Source organism: Protopterus annectens, chromosome 8.part0 (genome assembly GCF_019279795.1).
Source record: "Protopterus annectens isolate FY-2018-M chromosome 8.part0, PAN1.0, whole genome shotgun sequence".
NCBI lineage: Eukaryota > Metazoa > Chordata > Ceratodontiformes > Protopteridae > Protopterus > Protopterus annectens.
In genome coordinates, this window is record NC_056741.1 from 1,340,930,558 (window position 1) to 1,340,949,712 (window position 19,155).

At 38.0% G+C, this 19,155-nt stretch overlaps 1 protein-coding gene across 2 annotated transcripts in view; it reads left to right on the top strand.

Annotated features, from left to right (window-relative positions):
• The first annotated feature begins 10,511 nt into the window (after positions 1–10,511).
• CHMP6 (charged multivesicular body protein 6) overlaps positions 10,512–19,155 on the top strand; it is a 474,889-nt gene continuing 466,245 nt past the window's right edge. The window contains exon 1 of one of the 2 annotated variants that reach the window (XM_044080884.1): positions 10,512–10,742. In XM_044080884.1, coding sequence (XP_043936819.1) covers positions 10,680–10,742 — 63 coding nt within the window. In that variant the 5' untranslated portion in view covers positions 10,512–10,679. The remainder of the gene's footprint in view (positions 10,743–19,155) is intronic. The other variant, XM_044080886.1, reaches the window with a different exon arrangement.

A 19,155-nucleotide genomic window follows, 5' to 3' on the forward strand; every position in this document is an offset into this window, starting at 1 on the left:
CCCTCTTTGGTGCCATAAAATCTCATAATTTCTCAGCCCAACCATATATAAAATATACTGTGCAATTAATGGTCTTTGACTCTGTCCAAAACAACCATAAACGGACCTGGAGCTAAAAAACAAACCAAATAACCAAACCACTAACTCCAGTGATGAACCACACTATATACAATGATGAGCTACTTATAAAACTTATTAAAACACCATATAAAAGTTGTACACCAAAAAATGGAGATTTAAGATAAAAGCCAAAATGACTTTAATATTTTCATATTAAAAATGACAATAAGCTTAAGCGCTTTCATCCAAGCCAATTGAGGACTTCATCAGAACAAAAAACTAACAAAATAACAACACTTATGTAACAAATTGATAAGTGACATCATCAAATCAATTAATCTAGCTCTCATTTAAACAAACAGCAAACAAATATATATGCAATTGCTAAAATGGTTATATAAAACAATACAAACCATGAAATAAACATTATTTATGATTTCTGACAAGAAAAGCTAACATATATTAAAATTCTAATTGTTTTAATTTTAAAATACTGTCAATACAAATGCTTTCATTAAGCCCCTGAAACTTATCAGCAACAGTAATCAACTGCCATTACAGTTCAAGTGATTCAAGTTTCAGCTTCCATGGCCCCCATCTCAGATCCACTTGTACAGAATCAAGGACCCAGAATTTAAAGGAATGTTCAGGGTTATCAGTAATATGCCTATCCAATGCACACGTTCCATTCTCTTTACCGATGTCATATACGTGCTCATAAATTCATTCTCTGATTTTCCTCTCAGTTTTTCCTATATAGAATGCTGCACGCAGCTAACAGTTGGCAACATAAATTACTCTTTTTGAAGTACAATTATAATAGGCATTGAGCTGAAACTTGAAGCACTTGAACTTAAATGGCAGTTGATTACTACTGCTTATAAGTTTCCGGAGTTTAATGAAAGCACTCTCAACAAGTGTATTTCTTTTTTATTCTCTACATTTTTAGTTTTGTTTTAGTAAGGTTTGTATGTTATTGAGTACTGGAGCTCCACGAGACAGTGAGGCAAACACGTAGGTGATAGTAAGGTGTATTTGGTGGATGTCTTTAGAAATTGTTTATGCCTGTAGAAAATTCCACATTTCTGACTTTTATACTGTTTTGCATATGAAGATCAAATTTAAACTTTTCATATACTGTCATATCTAATAACGTAATATGTGGAATTACTTCAATTACTGTGTTATTTTGGGACTGAATTGTAAAAAAAAAGTTTTATTTAGAGAAGATGTTTTGAAGGTGAAAAGGAGTGGGGCTTGAGTAACAGTTGGTTATTAATAATAACAGGTCACAATAGAGGTGAAAGCTTCCTGAGTAATGGATGATGACATGGCTGACTATTGGAAGGCCAGATGATAGTTAAGTCATATGTCTAATGTATTAGAGAACTCATTACCATTGCAGACATGCTCACTGACTTAAAATCTATTACTCAGAAATCCTTTAACTCTGTTGAAACCTGTCTCTCTAACAACCAGCTAATCCTGAATCCTAATAAAACCAAACTCTCACTTTTTATTCCTAAAAATCTAAACCACCTTAAATCCACTTTTGTTATCCAGTTCCTGAATAAAACACCAATCTTAGTTGAACCCAACACAGTACTTCTAGGCATCACAGTAGATGATCAGCTGAGATTTGACTTGCATGTTAATAACTATATTAAGAAAACTCAACAAAACTTGGCCTCTTTTACAGAAATAAAAAGTTCCTATCCAACAAAGCCACAGTCTCTCTGTCTCATGCCTAACTTCTACAAAGCCTACTGTATAGCTCTCAGATCCTCACCAACCTCCAAACCTCTCTCCAAATTAAGCAAGAAACAACCTATAACAAAGTCGCCAGATTTGCTGCAAATCAAAGCTATAGATCTCATCGCTGTCTCTCTCTTTAAAACACTTAGACTGGCTTGAATTGCCTCATCAGCATCTCCTTTCACAGCTTCAGATTATCCAGTCTATCTTGTACCAGCCTTCATTCTGTCATATCCTGTCTCCTTTTATCTCCTTCTACACACCTTCTAGGACTCTCTGTACCTTGGATCAAGACCTACTACAAACCTATAAACCTAAGGGCAAAAATTGGTTAAAACCTCTACAGTTACTTCCCCTCCATTTCTTGCAACAAACTCCCATTGCAAATTAGATTACTTAAACATCTCAAAGAATTTAAATCTGCCACCAAAAACTACCTAAAAAGTTGCTGGTTATGCCACTGTATCCATCTTTCATAAACTGTCTTCCTCACCTATGAAGATCACTGTTTTGGCCGTCTTGCTCTTATTTTAGTAATGTTTCATCACTCTTAGTCATTTTATCCATGTAATTACCCATCACCCAATCTTAAAGATATTTCTATTGATATATTACCTTTATCTTGACTGTACTTACAAATTTCACTATCTGTTTTCTGCACAAATCTTAACCTAAATGTCAACTCTAAAACTGTAAATAAGTTTTATGCTTTTACTGTTCCAACTTGAAAATGTTATTGTTTTGTCTATAATTACTATGCTCATTTCAAAATTGTTTTATTGTAATTTGTGGAGCTTTTCTCCTCAGGCCTCCACTGAAAAAGGGATATGAGCTCAGCTGGACAAACCTGGTCAACAAATGTAAAATAAATAAATAAATAAAATAATAAATAATTTTGGAACACTTACTTTAGGACCTTTCATGATTATATTGTTGTCAAACAAAATCTCATATCTGTAAGGAAAATAAGGTTGCACTTCTAATGGTAAACAAGATTGCTTTGAAGGCCATCCTTGACTGATCAAGTGGTTGAGCTTCTGAAGAACTGGATCTGAGGCTGTATGACTTATAAGATCATCAAGACATGTGGAAGAAACATGTTTCACTTCCATGACTTCAAAATCAAGGTTCTCATTTTCATGCTGTTCAGTGAGATTTCTGGGTGATCTGGATAAAGTATCTGCAAGATAAAGAAGTTTGCCTTTCATGTAAACAAGATTGAAATTATACTTTTGCAATTTCAACACCATGCATTGCAATCTAGTAGGAGGGGTATACATATACTTTCTCAAAACAGTGACTAGAGGTTGGGGATCGGTTTCGATCTGGATAGGTTTACCATAAATAAATTCATGGAACTTCGAACATGCAAACACAATTGACAAGAGTTCTTTCTCTATCTGAGCATACTGCATTTCAGTTTGGGTTAGAGTTCTGGATGCATAGGCTACTGGTCTACCCTCTTAAAGAATGACTGCACAAAGACCAAACTTCAAAACATCACAAGAAAGAGTAACAGGTTTGTAAACATCATAGTAGCTGAGAGTTGGTGGACTCATAATTTTCTGTTACAGGACATCAAATGCTCTCTGGTGTTGCTCTAACCATGACCAAGATACATCTTTGTGTGTCAGCTCTCTAAGCAGTGCCGATAGTTGGCTCAGGTCTGGAATGAACTTGCCTAGGTAATTAACCATGCTAAGAAAATGTTGTAGAGCTTGAACATTATCTGGAGCTGGCATCTTGAGAATTGCTGTTTGCTTGGAAGGATCTGGTCATAAGCCTGAGCTGGTAAATAAGTGACCAACATAAGTAACTTCTCGTAGTCTGAATTTGCACTTCTGAGGATTCAGTTTGAGAGTCACTTCATGTGCTCTTGCCAGGACTTTCTTGAGGTTTCTATATTGCTCTGCTTCACCATTACCTCTTACTAGAATATCATCTACTATAATAGCACATGGATACCCAGAAAACATTTGCTCCATTGCACGCTGCAAGGCTTCACTGGCAGAATTTATCTCAAATGGCATTCTCAAAACTCTGTACTTGCCAAAAGGAGTACTGAAAGCTGTAAGCAATGAGGATTTTTGATCAAGCAAAATTTGCCATAATGAACTCTTTGCATCTAAGACAGAAAAAACAATGGCATTTGGCATAACAGCTGCAACTTTTTCGACTGTACACATTGGATGATGAGGTCTTTTTAGTGCTTTGTTCAAATCTCTTGGATCAGTACATATACTGATATCATCTGAGTTTTTCTTGGGAGCTACTACCATGGATGATACCCATTCTGTTTGTTCATCAACTGGACATATCACACCTTGCTGCAACATTTTATCTAGCTCGGCTTTGACTCTGTTCTGCATAGGTACTGGAACTCTCTGGGCTGGCCTGACAACTGGACTGACTTCAGGGTCTAACTTCATGGAGTACACAACTGGTAGATTGCCTAGTTTGTCTTTGAAAAGATCAGCATAGGTAGAAAAAATAGACTGGGTGAAATTAGAACAGTGGTCTTTTAAGCTAACATAATACACTTCCTTATTAAATGAAGTAGTCCCATTTTCAAACTGTCTCCGAGGCCTAATAATGACTGGATGTCCCTTTTGACCACATAAAATTGCAAGTCATAGCTGTTCCCAGCAGAGTAACATGAAAGCACTACTGAACCTTCAGTTTGAATCTCTTCATCTCCATAAGCAACAAGCTTCACACACTTTTCCAAATCAAGCTTCTCACCAGCAGATACTCTACTCTAGCAAATATTTCTGCTGACATAACATTGCACTTTCAACCTGTGTCATCTTCGAGCTCTATGGGTCTCCCATTTATCCAAATGGTACAAAGCACTTCATTATTTGCCCATAAATGTACTGCATTGACTGTTTCATTAAGCACAGACACACCATCAACATAAAAAGTTGGGTTCACAGCTTCCTAATTGATCAACTTGTCTCTTTGAATGTTCTCTTTTAATAAAAGAATGCCCCTTATTTGATTTACAAAACCTTTTGAAATTATTCCACTTATTGCATTTGTGGCACTGCTGACCAAAAGCTAACCACTTTTCTCTTTTAGACACATGATTGCCACCACAATTATGACAGTTGACAATGAAACTGTGTAAAGGCACATGCTTTGAGTTTACTGAATCACTCTTTTGCTTCAGTGAGACTGTGTGATTTCCAAAGTCTGCCTTGGAACTTTCTACAAAGCTATGGGGTTTGCCAGGGACTGTTGCAGGTCCCCCTGTAGCTGCCATATGCTTGGGCCTGTTTCCTTTAACCACATGCTGCATACTATCAACATGAGCACTAGAAGATACTGGAAGCATGCATCTCTCATCTGTAAGCATATTTGTGTGCTTTTCTGTAAGCTCATATAGCTGAGAACTATCAATGCCCTTATTCAAAGTCAAATCACTGTCACAAAGGAAAATCTTTCTCACAGCATCATCTTTAATACCTCACACAAGCTTTTATCAGCTCATCCCTTAAATTACCAAATCTGCACATCTTATCTTTGTTTCTCAAATCAGTTATATATGCTGCAAAAGTTTCACCAGGCTCTCGATCTCTTGTGTAAAATAAGTGTGTTTCCACTGTAATATTCATTTGGGGGTTACACATTTCTCTAAATTTATGTTTTAAGCACTTGGGGTCTTCCCTTGACTCAGCCGGTACCACTTCATGGCGTCCCCCCTATGCAAATACAGTAGATGCATACACAAATGAACACTCTCTTTCTATGGCTTCTGAACCAGCTAAATTAAGCAGAATAAATGCTTTTGTACGGTCATCTTTATCAGAAAATGCAGCTTGTATGAAAATGTTGTACTCTTCTCAAACACTCTCTAACTCTCTGCAATATTATTGTCAAAGACAAGTGAAGCTGGTTTTCGAAATCCATCTGCCATACCAACAAAGTGTGCCGAAACACACTGTAAAAATGGCTCTTGTAATTATGTATGAACATGCACACATAGCCAGTACTTGTAATAACATTTAAATGCACAATAAACTTTTCGAAATACTGTACTTTGCGAAATATGCTTTGAAATGGCTGTATTTTGTGAAATAACTGTACTGTAATATTGAACAAGCATGCAAACTCATTATATACTTTGGATATCTTGAAGAGCTTTAAGAAATGCAAAAAAGTATGTGCTATAAGCTACTTAAAAAAAATGGAGTTGTTTCTTCGTTTTATGTGATTTGGATTTTATTTCAAACATTTTCCATAGTTATTTGAATATTTTTTCAATATGTCACAGTTTCAGACATTTCTTTTCATTTAAAAATTAATTTAGAGCATTCTGAGTGCTTTGTTTTGTATTTTGCAAATATATTTTGAAAATTGCACAGGTCACCAAAGACAATCATAAGGCTTTTTTCAGTTATGTTAGAAACCTGGGATGCAACTCCCAGACTTGTTCTGAGTTGATTCTAAATGACAAAAAATACACTGAACCCACAGACATCGCCAATATCCTGGCAGATAGGTTCAGTGTAAACTTCTCCACCCCCTCCCCCCAAAAGAGCAAGTATCTATCCCGGCAGAGGGCTGCCTCCCAAACATCTCTGATGCTCAGGTGAAGGCTGCCCTCTCCAAAGCAAAAAACACTGCTTCCATGGGACCAGATGGTGTCCCAGGTTGTGTCCTACATGAACTCCAAGAGGAACTAATCCCTCAAATAAAACAGATATACAATCTCAGCCTCACTACAGGATATGTGCCCACAGAATGGCGTACAGCAACAGTGGTCCCACTCCACAAAGATGGAGCCTCTACGGACCCTGGAAACTATCGCCCCATAAGCCTGACTAGCTTAGTCTGCAAGGCTATCGAGAGGATCATCATGGAGCTCATAAACAAAGACCTTGGGGACCTACAGACACTAGATCCTACCCAATTCGGCTTTGTGAAGGGCAGATCCTGCCTTTTGAACCTGGCTGACTTCATCGAAACAGTCACCAAAGCCATAGATGAAGGGAAGGTAGTCCACACAGTCTATCTGGACCTTGCAAAGGCATTTGACACAATACCCCACTCGGGCATCATAGATAAGCTATCCAGCTTAAATATAAACCCCTATGTCACAAGATGGGTTGCAAACTGGCTCAAAGACAGAACCCACAGAGTGAGAGTTGCTGGAGCCATGCCAGACTTGAAACCGGTCACAAGTGGCATCCCACAGGGTTCTGTCCTGGGACCACTCTTTTTCGGTATATACTTTTCCGAGGTACAGGCAAATGTGGGAGGACTATGGCTCACCAAGTTCGCAGACGACTACAAACTAGGTGCTATAATCAAATCTCCAGCTGACACAAACATCCTTCAAAAAGGTCTCACAGAGACAGATAACTGGTGCCAGCGCCATGGTTTAAAGCTAAATGCCAAAAAATGTATAGTCATACCCTTTGGCAAAAACAATGTGCCCACAAATTACCACATAGGCGGAAACCCATTAAGTACAGAGAAAGTTATTAGGGACCTGTGGACCCGAGTTGATAGCAATCTCTCCTTTGAAAACCACATTGCCAAAGTGGTTAGAAAGACCTTCTACATAGCCCACTTCATCACGAAGGGTTTCACATCTAGATCAAGAGAGGTAATCGTGCCCCTTTATTCATCCCTCATCAGGCCCATCATAGAATACAATGCCCCTTTTGGGATGCACCTTACCCGACACCTGCAGCAATTAGAAAGACCCCAAAAGTATCTCACCAAGAGGATCAAGGGTCTCAAACAGATGCCATATGCTGCTCGGTTAAAAAACTCCAGCTCTACTCAGTTACATACCGCTTACTTCGAGGCGATCTATGCCTGACATACAAAGCTATGTCAAATCCAGAATTAATGGACATGCTCCACCTCAGTAAATCTAAATCCCTTAGAGCCACACGCTCGAGGGACTTGAACCTCAGCACAGAAATAAATAGAACTTGCTGGAGGGACAGGTTCATAACCCAGAGGCTTCCTTCGCTCTGGAATAGAATTCCAGTTCATGTGAGGCAGAGCACCTCACTGAATCTCTTCAAGAAGAATCTCGATAGGTGGATGGGGGATCGTAGGTTTGTCCCAGGAATTACTCCCGTGTCACTATTAGACAGAGGCACAGTAAACTAAACCTTAAAAAGGGCACAGTGTACTCAAATCAAGGGGTGGCGTAAGCCATACAGAATCGGGCTAGGCTTATATTTGCCCCAGGGCAGATAGCCTAGTATGAACCTATGAACCTATGAAATCATTTAAGCAAGCTTTGATACCTGAAATACATTTCTGACCTGTTTTTGCGAGTTAAACAGAGAGTATGGATGATCTAGTCCTCTATATTCCTCCACCTTTAACTGAGTTCCTTCTCGGTCTGGAATCTGGATTTCTGGATCCCATTCTGACAGCATGTCGCTCGACTTGTTTCCCATTAAAGATGAACAGGTGGAGTAGTTTGTTTACATGCTTTATTACAAAGGAACATATCAGGATGGATAGTAGTATTTGAAAATATAAATGGACTGATTGACTGACAGATTACACAGACATACATGCTTATATCTCAACGTCTAACTAAAAAAATGGCAGTCAGGCTCGCACGTGCTCAGTATTAATACACTTGTGCAAGCCCCTAGAAAGCTTCTTAAAGGTATACATACATACATACTGATCTACAGTTACTTTTTTGACCTGTTTATAGAGTTGCCTGAACTTTTGTAGGTACATACAGGTTTTATGTTTTAGCCATTGCTTCCATGCTTTGTCCTTACTGTTCATTAGTTGTTCACTTAGTTTTGACAGCCACAGTGCTTGGTTGGATTTCATTCTTTTTGTGAGGGGAAGCACCAGTATTGAGTGGCTAAAAGTTTTGTGTTGAAACTATTGTCTGCATCATCTAAAGGTAATGTTTTAGCATAGACAAGAACATGTTTTTAACAGGTTAATACATGTCTGTTGGTTAACGTTTCATAGGTTCTGGGTCATTTTGTATTGATGTTCCTTGTATGGGTGAGAGACTGTTCTAAGGACGTATGCTGGTATGCCTGCAGGTGGTCATTTAGGGTGTCAGGAAGTGTACCAGCCTTAATAATTTTACTGTGGTTGGTAACCATGACCAGTCTAGGATGGAGCCCTGGTTATTGTGTTTATTGTATCTAGTTGCTGTTGTAATAAGTTGTGTGAAACAAAATGGTTCATGCTGGAAGATGAGAAGTCAGAGATAAGGTTCTGCCAGTTAATATTAACATTACATAAGTTGATTGTTTCATAGCTGAGCGTATTAGATATCCAGGGAAGGATATCTTCTAGAAGTCGAATGTTATGACCAGGGTGGTGTACACACACACACATACACACACACACACATATATATATATATATATATATATATATATATATATATATATAGATAGATATATATATATAGATATATATATATATTACTGTAATGCATAGGATTTTTGTTTAGTTTTATTTCATTTTAAGAAGGCGGTAGGAATTTCTGCATTCCTAAATTGTGGAATGGGATTTGAATATGGTGTAATGCTGCAGGAGTTTGGGTAAAGTAATGCTATACCACCTGCTTTTTATGTAGCTTGTCTATCCTAATTATATTATATTAAGCGGGGTGGGGTGGGGGGTGAATTCTGAGTGTTTTATATTTTGAGCCAGGTCTCTGTGGTAGCATGATATCAGGGAATAATGAGATGTCCAGACATGAGGGACTGTAATTTAATTACAGATACTCTAAAAATTTAATGTAACTTAGTTTAGAGTTTAAAGAGGGGTAAAGGTGTTGAAGAAGGGGTAGGGCCTGGTTTTGGGTGGATGCCTTCACATTGGGAGATGTTGGAGAATTGAAAAGAATACAGACTATTTATAATTACATGTCTTATTCTCGTAGGTAGGAGATGAATTTTGATGGTAATGGAGGAGGTGTGAAGTATTTTGAATTTTAAGTAGAGTAATGTACATATGCTAAATAAGCTAGGGGAGTTAACATTAGTAACTTTTTGTTAGGTCGGGTTGATAGTGGAGAATGTGATGGTATTTATCTGAGATGAAGTTGTAGGATAAAAAAGCAGTATATGCGAGGAGAAGGAAGGAGGGACAGAAGGTAAGAAGCAACATGTTTAGTTGTAAAGTGCTCATAATAATGTTGTGCTAAGGGTAGGGGGTTATGAGAGAGAATCAAGTTCAGGAGAGTGGAGACTATAAAGGCTTAACAGACAGGAGAGAGTGGTCAGAGATGAGAAGCAGATGGATCATGGAGTTGAATATATTTGATAAAATGGCATCTGTAGAACAAATCAAATGAAGTACAATAAATAAAAATGTGTAGCTGCTCTTCCTTACAGGATGCACACAAACACACACTCTATCTACATACGTAAATATATACTTATATTTTTTACAATACACAAGAATGTACAGACTTCGTTCAGTGGTTTATTAATAATAATTAATAATATTAATAATAGTTTGCGAAGAAACCAAGTGTAAGTGCCTAAGAAATGGGCTTGTCCCTAACGGAGGACTCTTCTAGTTAAATTAAGCTATACAATTAAGTAAGCCCGATGAGCTTGCAGGTCTGCATTGTGGAAAATTATGTCCGATCCTACTTGCCGTAATGGACTACATTGCTCGTTCTGGTTTGCACGAGCGCGTTCTTGTGCAAATGAGCTGTGTGGAATCGAATACTATGTGGCTATGTAGTGGCGTTCTCGCGTTGAATTTGTACGAGAGTTCAATTAGGAGTACCTGTAGCAATGATAGTGTAGTGAAATTAAGTGCAATAGAAGTGTGTGTTGAGTATAGGAAGTGGCTGTGGTGATGCTGCGAGGGCCGTTTCGGTGAGGTTGTGGGATATGGGGAACATTTTTGGCAGAAAAAAGAGGTCCCGAGTGACCGAACAGGACAAGGCCATACTGGTAAACAGATTTTCGCAGAATGACACTTTGGGTGGGGTTTGTTGTAAAGTGGCACTTGGGGGATGGTGTGGAATTTTAAGCTGAATGAGCTGAGTATTTTTGGAAAACTCCAGTGCCTGTAGCGGTAAGGAAGGCATGAAGAGTGGAGCAGCGTTGGATAATTTGATGAATACCAAACAATTATAGAAATGTGCTTATATGAGTAGGAGGAGCCCTACATAGTTTGCAGAGTTAGTCTATTTAGTATTGGGACTGTGACTTAACAGGCAGGGTTTCCTGATATTATATAGGTTTTCTAAGCTGGTAGAACAGATAAACGTTTGACGACAGTTTGATGGGTGTGAGAAAAGTCTTACGTACGGGCAAACTATGTATGAGTGATTGTTCTATGTGAGCACTGTTGATTCCTTAAAAAGTTGAAAAATAACTCAACCAGTCACGGACAAATCTCAGTGGACTCAGGGACACTTAAAAAATATTGGCACTGCTTATCTGATACATTGACAGATTAAAAGGTTGTGAATTAAAACACATTTTCTGAAGTAAAGTAAGTCAGTAATTCTAATTATTGTCATTTTTACGTGTAATTTACCATAGAAGTCACCATTTTTAGACGGGATTAAGAGGGGGATAGCTACAATTTGAGTCAAAATCAGTGTGAGGGACATCCTTGTATGGTTGTAAACGTACATACAAAGTAACCACTGTTAAATATCTTGTACGTCCTTGTGCCCAAGAATCTGTACATTTAAAGTTTTGGACATTCCACAGATCTCTCATTTATTGGATTAGCTTTGAATATATTTGTGAATTCTGCAGGTAAATGGAGTCTACAGTAAAAAGTGAACTTAGAAAAATAAAACGAAAGTGAAATAAGTAATGAATTCCAAACCCATGTATTCAAGTGTCATTAATTTTCCTTTATCGCCTGTGTGCCACCCTAAACTGATATTGAGAATGTAGTAGTCATGCAAGCTAAATGACATAAGAATGAAGTGCTCGTGATTTGAGATGGATATGCCAAGTCAGTCATATAGGTGAAATATGTTTTCCATTAATTCTGTTTGTAAAGGAGGCTAGTGCCCCTTGACACGAATCTGATTAATTCTAAAGAAGGAAGAATTTTAAGTGGGGATCACAAATGTAATATTTAATTAAATATGTCTTGCAGTGATATGTAATGTGAAATTCTTAATTTATGCTAGTTAAGGAAAAGTCTGTAGCTTGGTCTTGCATTCATGAATGATTTTCAGGAAGTTGGTATAGTGAAGTATTGGCTGTAATTTTTTAATACCGTCCTGTGAGCAAGGCTTATGAAGTTTATTTGAAAACAGAACTGCCAAGCAACTAACATACAACTTCAACACCGTTTTGTCCTCAGAGTATTTGTAATGTTGCTTTGTGCCCCAGCAATCAAAGAGCTATAGTAGTTTGACTTCTTATAGTTACTTTCCGTTGCCAAACCTATTGTAAAGGGTTGGTAACTACAGAGGTGACCTCTTTTGGTACTTGGGAATTTGTGACTTTGCAGAATACAGTTCTGTAGTCCATATGTTGAGGATGGCCTTCAATGTGTTCATTAGGCTATGTGTTGAATGACCATTTCTTTAATTTATTAAGTTTGGTATTGTGGCTAATTTTTGTTTTTGAATTTCAGTTTACTAGAAGTGCATTCATTTTTTTGTCAGATTATCCACAAGTGATTCTTTCCACCTAAAAGCATAGAACTTAACTTGCATCCTTTGAAAATTTTCCATTGTAAACTTTCTTGATTCGGTTTATGCTGTTTTGTTAAAATATAGAGTTTATAGGGGCATTATTTTTAACTGCCACAATGTCTGATAATGTTAGGAATATCTTTGGGGGGGTGAGGAGAAATCTTTTACTGATACTATTTTTCTTAGTGCACGATCATAACAGATATCTGTTATAATTGTGCACAACTTTACATATGTAAAGTACTTGGGCCCTTTTTGTAAGTCCTGTTGGTTTGTTTGGATGACCTGCCAGCTGTTTCGGTGAATCAGAGCACTACAGTCAAGATTTTCCACTGTGTGGTGCAGTTATCTCAGACTTGATTTATAGTCTGCAGGAGAGGACCCCCCCCCCCCCAGATAATAATCCCTCGCCTTTTTGCTTGTTGTCTTGCATTTTGATAAACAGGATGTTGGCAGATTGACAGGTAAGCACCATGTGTCCCTTGTTTACTAATTTTTGCCGTAGTCGTCTTTCTTCATGTGAAAGGCCGTGCTGGCCTCACAGTAGCAAAGTACTGATTTTTTTTTTCTGTGGTGCAGTTTGTGCGTGTGTGTATTTATGTATGTGTGCATGTGTTTGTATGCAAGTAACATTAGTTTGTGCCTTCTGTAGCTCTTTTCTCAGTTCAGAAATCATTAGTTACATGGGTGTTTTTTTCTTTGCAAGCATTGTAATTGGCTATTTCGGTTTTATTCTGTAATTGTCTTTTGTGTTATTTTTTCCCATCTTTGACAGATTAATTTTAATATTCAGGAAGGTATGCCTTCCCATTCAAAATAATTAGAGGTGTTATTTTTTTGATAGCTAGTACCCCCCCGAGATTTTCACACTTAGGTTTTCATTGTGTGGTGCCTCATTATAAGACAGAATGTTGTTAGTTTTTTTTTTTTCGCCTCCCTATAGTTAATCACCAGCTGCTTCCAGGCAACCTGTCTCTGCTCACTTTCTGTGCTGAATCCAGTTAACCTCCCCCAGACTAGTTCTGATGTGTGTTTGCGGCCATTGTGGAGACTGTGGCACTGTGAGGCAGTCTAATACAGCTGCTTAGAAGCAGGGAGCTAGTGGCCACCCACTTGGGTGTACCCATTCACAACATAGGGAAGGACATATGGTGGTCCCTGCACTACCACCCTAAAAACAGTACCTCTTTTGCATCCCTGGCCTCCTCCTGGAATTAAGTGAGATATGCCAAAGTGTGTGCCCTCTTCACCAGGATGTGCCATAATATGTCCAAGCTGTTAATTTATCAGGACCACCAGAGCTATAAACATGGCTTTTTCTGCGTACTCCATGATGCTGGTGTAGGATTTTATGAGCTTTGATATAATAAACCTCCCAGCCTAAGGAGATGGAAGCTTTGTTTTCATATTTTATTGTTGCGTTTAACTGTTCATGTCCAGTTTGGGAAGTTCCATTTTCATTGGAGTCCTGCAGAGAAAATCTGAAGGCGTACAAAGTAACTTGCACTGAAAACATTACAGTTATGGCATACTGAAGACATAAGTTTGCTTATTTATCCAGTTACTTTTGTTTACCACAGTAAGGATCACCCTGTGTGAGGGAATACATTTTTTAGATGCGAAGTTAAACAACAAAAGCTTGTAGGATGCAAGAGGACTCCTGATGGTAGTAGGTAAACAGAGGGGATGGCCTAAGCTGGAGGAAGCATATGAGAAGCAGAGAAAAGGCAAGAGTGGGAGAAAGCAAAACAGATGGTGTGGCAGATTTTGGCAGTTTGGCCTTGCATGAGCAGATAACATTTTGATCTGAGATTTGAATTTTGAATAAGAGGGTAGTGGTAGTAAATTCTAAAGATTTGGCGATAGACGTGAAAAGTTGTGATTACTATGATTACTATTGCCAATGCTCTAACCCAGATTACCTCTCCTCACTTAACCTAGATCTCTTTCTCCCCATACTTATCCTAGCTTAACAACTTAACTTTTATCTTCAAAAGATCGAACACAATTTTTCCTTGTCCAATCTCTGACCATATCTGTAACCCTTAAACCTCTGTTAAAAAGATAACCTAGGGTAGGAACCTATAACCTTAAACCAGAACATTTTTAGTATTCAAGCTCAAAGGCTGCTATTGTCCTGTAACTTAACATGCTTTATAAAATTTGTATAGGAACTGTTGTATTTTTTGGATAGCTATTGCTAGACTGTTTTTGTTGCGATTATATACTGTATATATTTCTCCTTAACTGCACTACTAAATGTAATATGTAATATTGAACATGTATGTAACCTTCTGACATTGTGGAGCTTTTCTCCCCGGGCCTCCGCTGAAAATGGACATGTATCCAGACGGACGATCCCGGTCAACAAATGTAAAATAAAATAAAATAAATAAATACTACAGTGCAGTTTAGTTTTGAGGGATTGTAAGATACAACCTGATGGTGACTTTTGAGAAGAAAGATGGATGCAAATTTTTTTTTTTTTTTTTTTTTGCCTGGGGTACACAAAATAGAGCGAGATGTGTTGCAGGAGATAAAGATCAGTCAGGAATTCTGTGATATCAATATAATGTGGGCACAGGAAGTTAAAAGCGTGGAAGCAATGGTATAAAATCAAAAATTTTAATCTTTTGCCAGACTTTTAGCTGTGAAATCGCGCCAAGAAACTCATCCAAACTGACAAAAAAAAAGACAGACTTCACCCAACTCCAAAATAATAACCTTTCTAACGCAAAAGGTTATTGAGCAGATGTAGTCAAACTCATGAAATCAGGAAGAAATGTATAGTGAAATCCCTTACCAAATTAAACAAACTAAAACATTCCTCAACAGTGCAACTCCAGCTTCATCTAAGTAACATCTGCAGCACCAGATAATCCAGCAGACGACCCATTAGGTACACTTCAGTTCATTCTAAATGGAAATGTACCTGCTTTCACCCTACCTAAATTCTCCCAACTACTTGCCCACAAAATGTTTTATTTCTTCTCTCCCAGGTTCCTAAGCTGTCTAAATCTCCCATAGCTTGTTTTTTCTATGACTGTATCCAAACTCTCTTCAATTCCTAGAGCTACCTAACCCTCATCACAACTGTGTAAATAGTTTCATACTTTAAATGTGTGTTTGTAAATGTTTTATATTTCTACTTTAAAGGTGTGTATGTAAAGTGTTTTCCCCACATACTATGCAATGAGCGCTCTCATAAATGAACCTGTATAACCATTAAGATAATCTACAATGATGTTTGTCTGACTATTGTGCAACACTGTATGTACCTTTGTTGCAATTTGTTCTAGATAATGTATCTTTACATTTCTGTATTACTATATCTGTACTGTATACTGTATTTTTTACTATATCTGTACTGTATACTGTATTTGGAGCTTTTCTCCCCGGGCCTCCACTGAAAACGGGTCCCTTGGGCCCAGTGGACTTCCCCGGTAATCAAACTGGAAATTAATAATAATAAATTCAGAATAGTACCTCAACAGTTTTTCTTGAGTCCTAACAAAAATATAATATTTGTCACAGATTCAATAGCTTAACCATATCAGTACTAATCAGTAGGATCATATTAGAATCATACTTACCCAGACTATTAAAAAAAAAAAAAAAAATATATATATATATATATATATATATATATATATATATATATATATATATTTTAGCCCATATACAAAGGAGGAAAATCAGTGGAAATATCCAACTATAGATCAATAGCCATACTTTCTTCTTTGTCATAAATCCAAGAAAGATGCATACATTTTCAGCTACTGAAGTATCTCCTAGATAACAATCTGCTCTACCCCACCCAACATGACTTTTGCCCTTTACATAGCATCACTACAGCTCATCCTTCCACAGCACAATAAATCAACATTTGGGTGAGCGTAAACTAGTTTCTTCCACATTACTGGATATGTTCTGGATTTGTCAAAAGCATTTGATACAATATACCATACTAAACTACAGCAGACATTACTTTCCCACTGTCTCTCCAGCTGTACTCCTAAGATGGTTTAAAAAGGATCTCTTAGCTAGGCTACAATGCATCAAATGGCAAACATGCTAGTCATCCTTCTGTCTATAACCATGGGTGCCCCTCAAGGTTCAATCCTAGGTCCTCAGCTCTTCAGTATTTTTATAACCATCTCTGGTACTGCAGTGTGGTTAAGGCTCCTTGGTTCAGTATGCAGAGGACTTCTTTTTAACTTGCTCAGCTCCAAGCATGTTATCGCTGCAAACTGTTACACAAACATCCTACTCCTCCATCATAGGTTCAAAGGTAGGTACTAGGCTATCGGCCTTGGGGCCTATACAAGCCCAGCCAAAAAGGTACCCTGGCTTTTGCCACCCAAGAAAATTATTTTCCTGTGCCACTGTTGAGCAGAGCCACAGAGGTGATCCCCGGGGTGAATTTCCTATTTCCCATCCAATCATCAAGATTTTTCTTGAGTGCTAATGAGGAGCTTTGTTTGATATAGATAGGTAGTTTATTCCAGAGTATGGCAAGTCTCTGGGGCAGGAATCTATTCCTCTGGCATGTTCGGTTTATTGTGGTGACAAGGTTTACGTCCCTAGAGCGTGTAGCTCGGAGGGATTGACATTTCTTTAAGTCTTTAAATCTTTTTTTGAACCGATCTAATCTTCTCTTGAACCCAAACCAAAGAAAAGTTCTACTTTTCCTCCCTAAACAATACTCTGATCACAAAAATATCTTTACTGTATCATCCACACAAAACACTAGATCTGAGGCCATCACACATGCTAAATTACTTGGAGTTAACGTAGATGATGATCTAAAATTTGACTTGTATATCTAAAATTCTATTAAAAAAATACAAAACTAGGTCTCCTTTTAAAAAGCATCTCTCTGTTTGCCCTTTCATATCTATTGCCAACTCTTTCTTATGCCTCTCCCCTACTAACAAGTGTTAACTCTTCCTTTTTAACAAAACTGGAGCAATGTTATAATAATTTTGTGAAATATGCAACCCACCTTTCAAGTAAAAACCCATCATTGTGTAGTATTTGACCATCTAAACTGGTTGGAATTCCCACAACTATCAAAAATCAACTTAACTCAAAATGATCCACAATACACTTCATCACCCAAACAAATGTCCATCACTGGAGACCATAATGCTGTGGTACTCCTTACCTGGATCTCTCAGATCTAAGGACACGTATCTTGCCCAAGTTAGTATACTAAACCGTACAGTGAAGCACTGTATTCCTCATATGTATCCAAATGTTGGAATATTCTTCCTCAAGACATAAGGCAAATCATAAATCCAAAATACTTAAAAACAAGCCTTAGGACCCATTCCTTGGATTCCAAACAAGGCTCCTGCCACTCTTCTCCTGGTTAAATGTAGTACCCTTTTGGTCTTCATAAACTAAGCTTCTGGGATTTCATCCGAAAACCCATTAGTTTAGCCACACCTAGAAATCCTTGCCAAACAATCTGCTGGTTAGTAACAATGCCTTTCACACTATATTGCTCTGTCTGTTAAACTAATGGAAGTTTCCCCACGTATGGGATGGGGTAGTATCGGGGTAGTGGATCTTTGGGTGTTGGAGTCCTGGATCATTTTATAGACTGCCTCTGTCCATAATGGAGTGAATTTGTTTCCCCAACCATTTATCCAAATTCTTTGTTTTGTGAAGCTGGGAAGTTTATTCCATAGATGAGTCGGCCTTTGTCTCTCCAGCAAGTTCTGTTTAGAGTCATAAATGAGGTTGAGGTACATGGAATGCTTAACCCTTGCATAATGTTACTTGTGAATATGTAACCTTTTCATTAGGTCTGGATTGGTGAATGCCTTGTAGGTCAGGCATGAGTCATTTGTCAAACTGTATGAGATGAAGTAAAGGGATAGGGCCATTAGTCAGTCTGCATAAGACGTGTTTTACGCTTTTATTTTTTTGGTGGGAAACCTCTGGAGCTGCTTCATTTTTTGTAAATGTGTGGTTAGATACATACAGAAGGGAGCATTGTACTCTATTACAAAGGCACTGTGACTTCCATTGACCTTGATGCCATGCCTTTACTTATAAGTTGAGCCACGTGGAAGGATTTCTTCACTACAGCAGATACTTGGTAGTCGTAGTCAGTTTAGATTACTGTCTATCTGTGTTCCTAGGTCCCTCACCACTGACTTTAACCTTTATGGGTGTGCTATCAATATTGTAATTTGCAGGGATATTTGATTTACTGAAAAGTATGATTATGCATTTTTTAGCATTTAGTCTTGGACCATAGTTTTTGGCATCAGTTGTTTATCATTTTTAGGCCTGTATGTAGGATGTCATCATTATTTGGGAATTCAGTGATTTTTTTTTCCAACTTACAATTGTCAGTGAACTCTGTGAGCCAGATGCTCCCAATATTGGCCTTCACTTCAGAGAAGTATATCCCAAGCAGGACAGGTTGCAACACAGAGCCCTGTGGGGACACTACTAGTAACAGGTTTCTTATTGGAAATGGATTTGCATAATCAGGCAACATGTGTTCTGTCAGTGAGCCAGTTTGCTATCTACCTGATGATGTAGGGGGTTATGCCTAATGCAGTAAGTTTGTCTGTGATCCCCTAGTAGGGGATTGTGTTGAAAGCTTTGACCAAGTCTAGATAAGTGGTTTTACCCTCATCTGTAGCCCTGGTGACTCTCGAAGTCCACCAGATTGA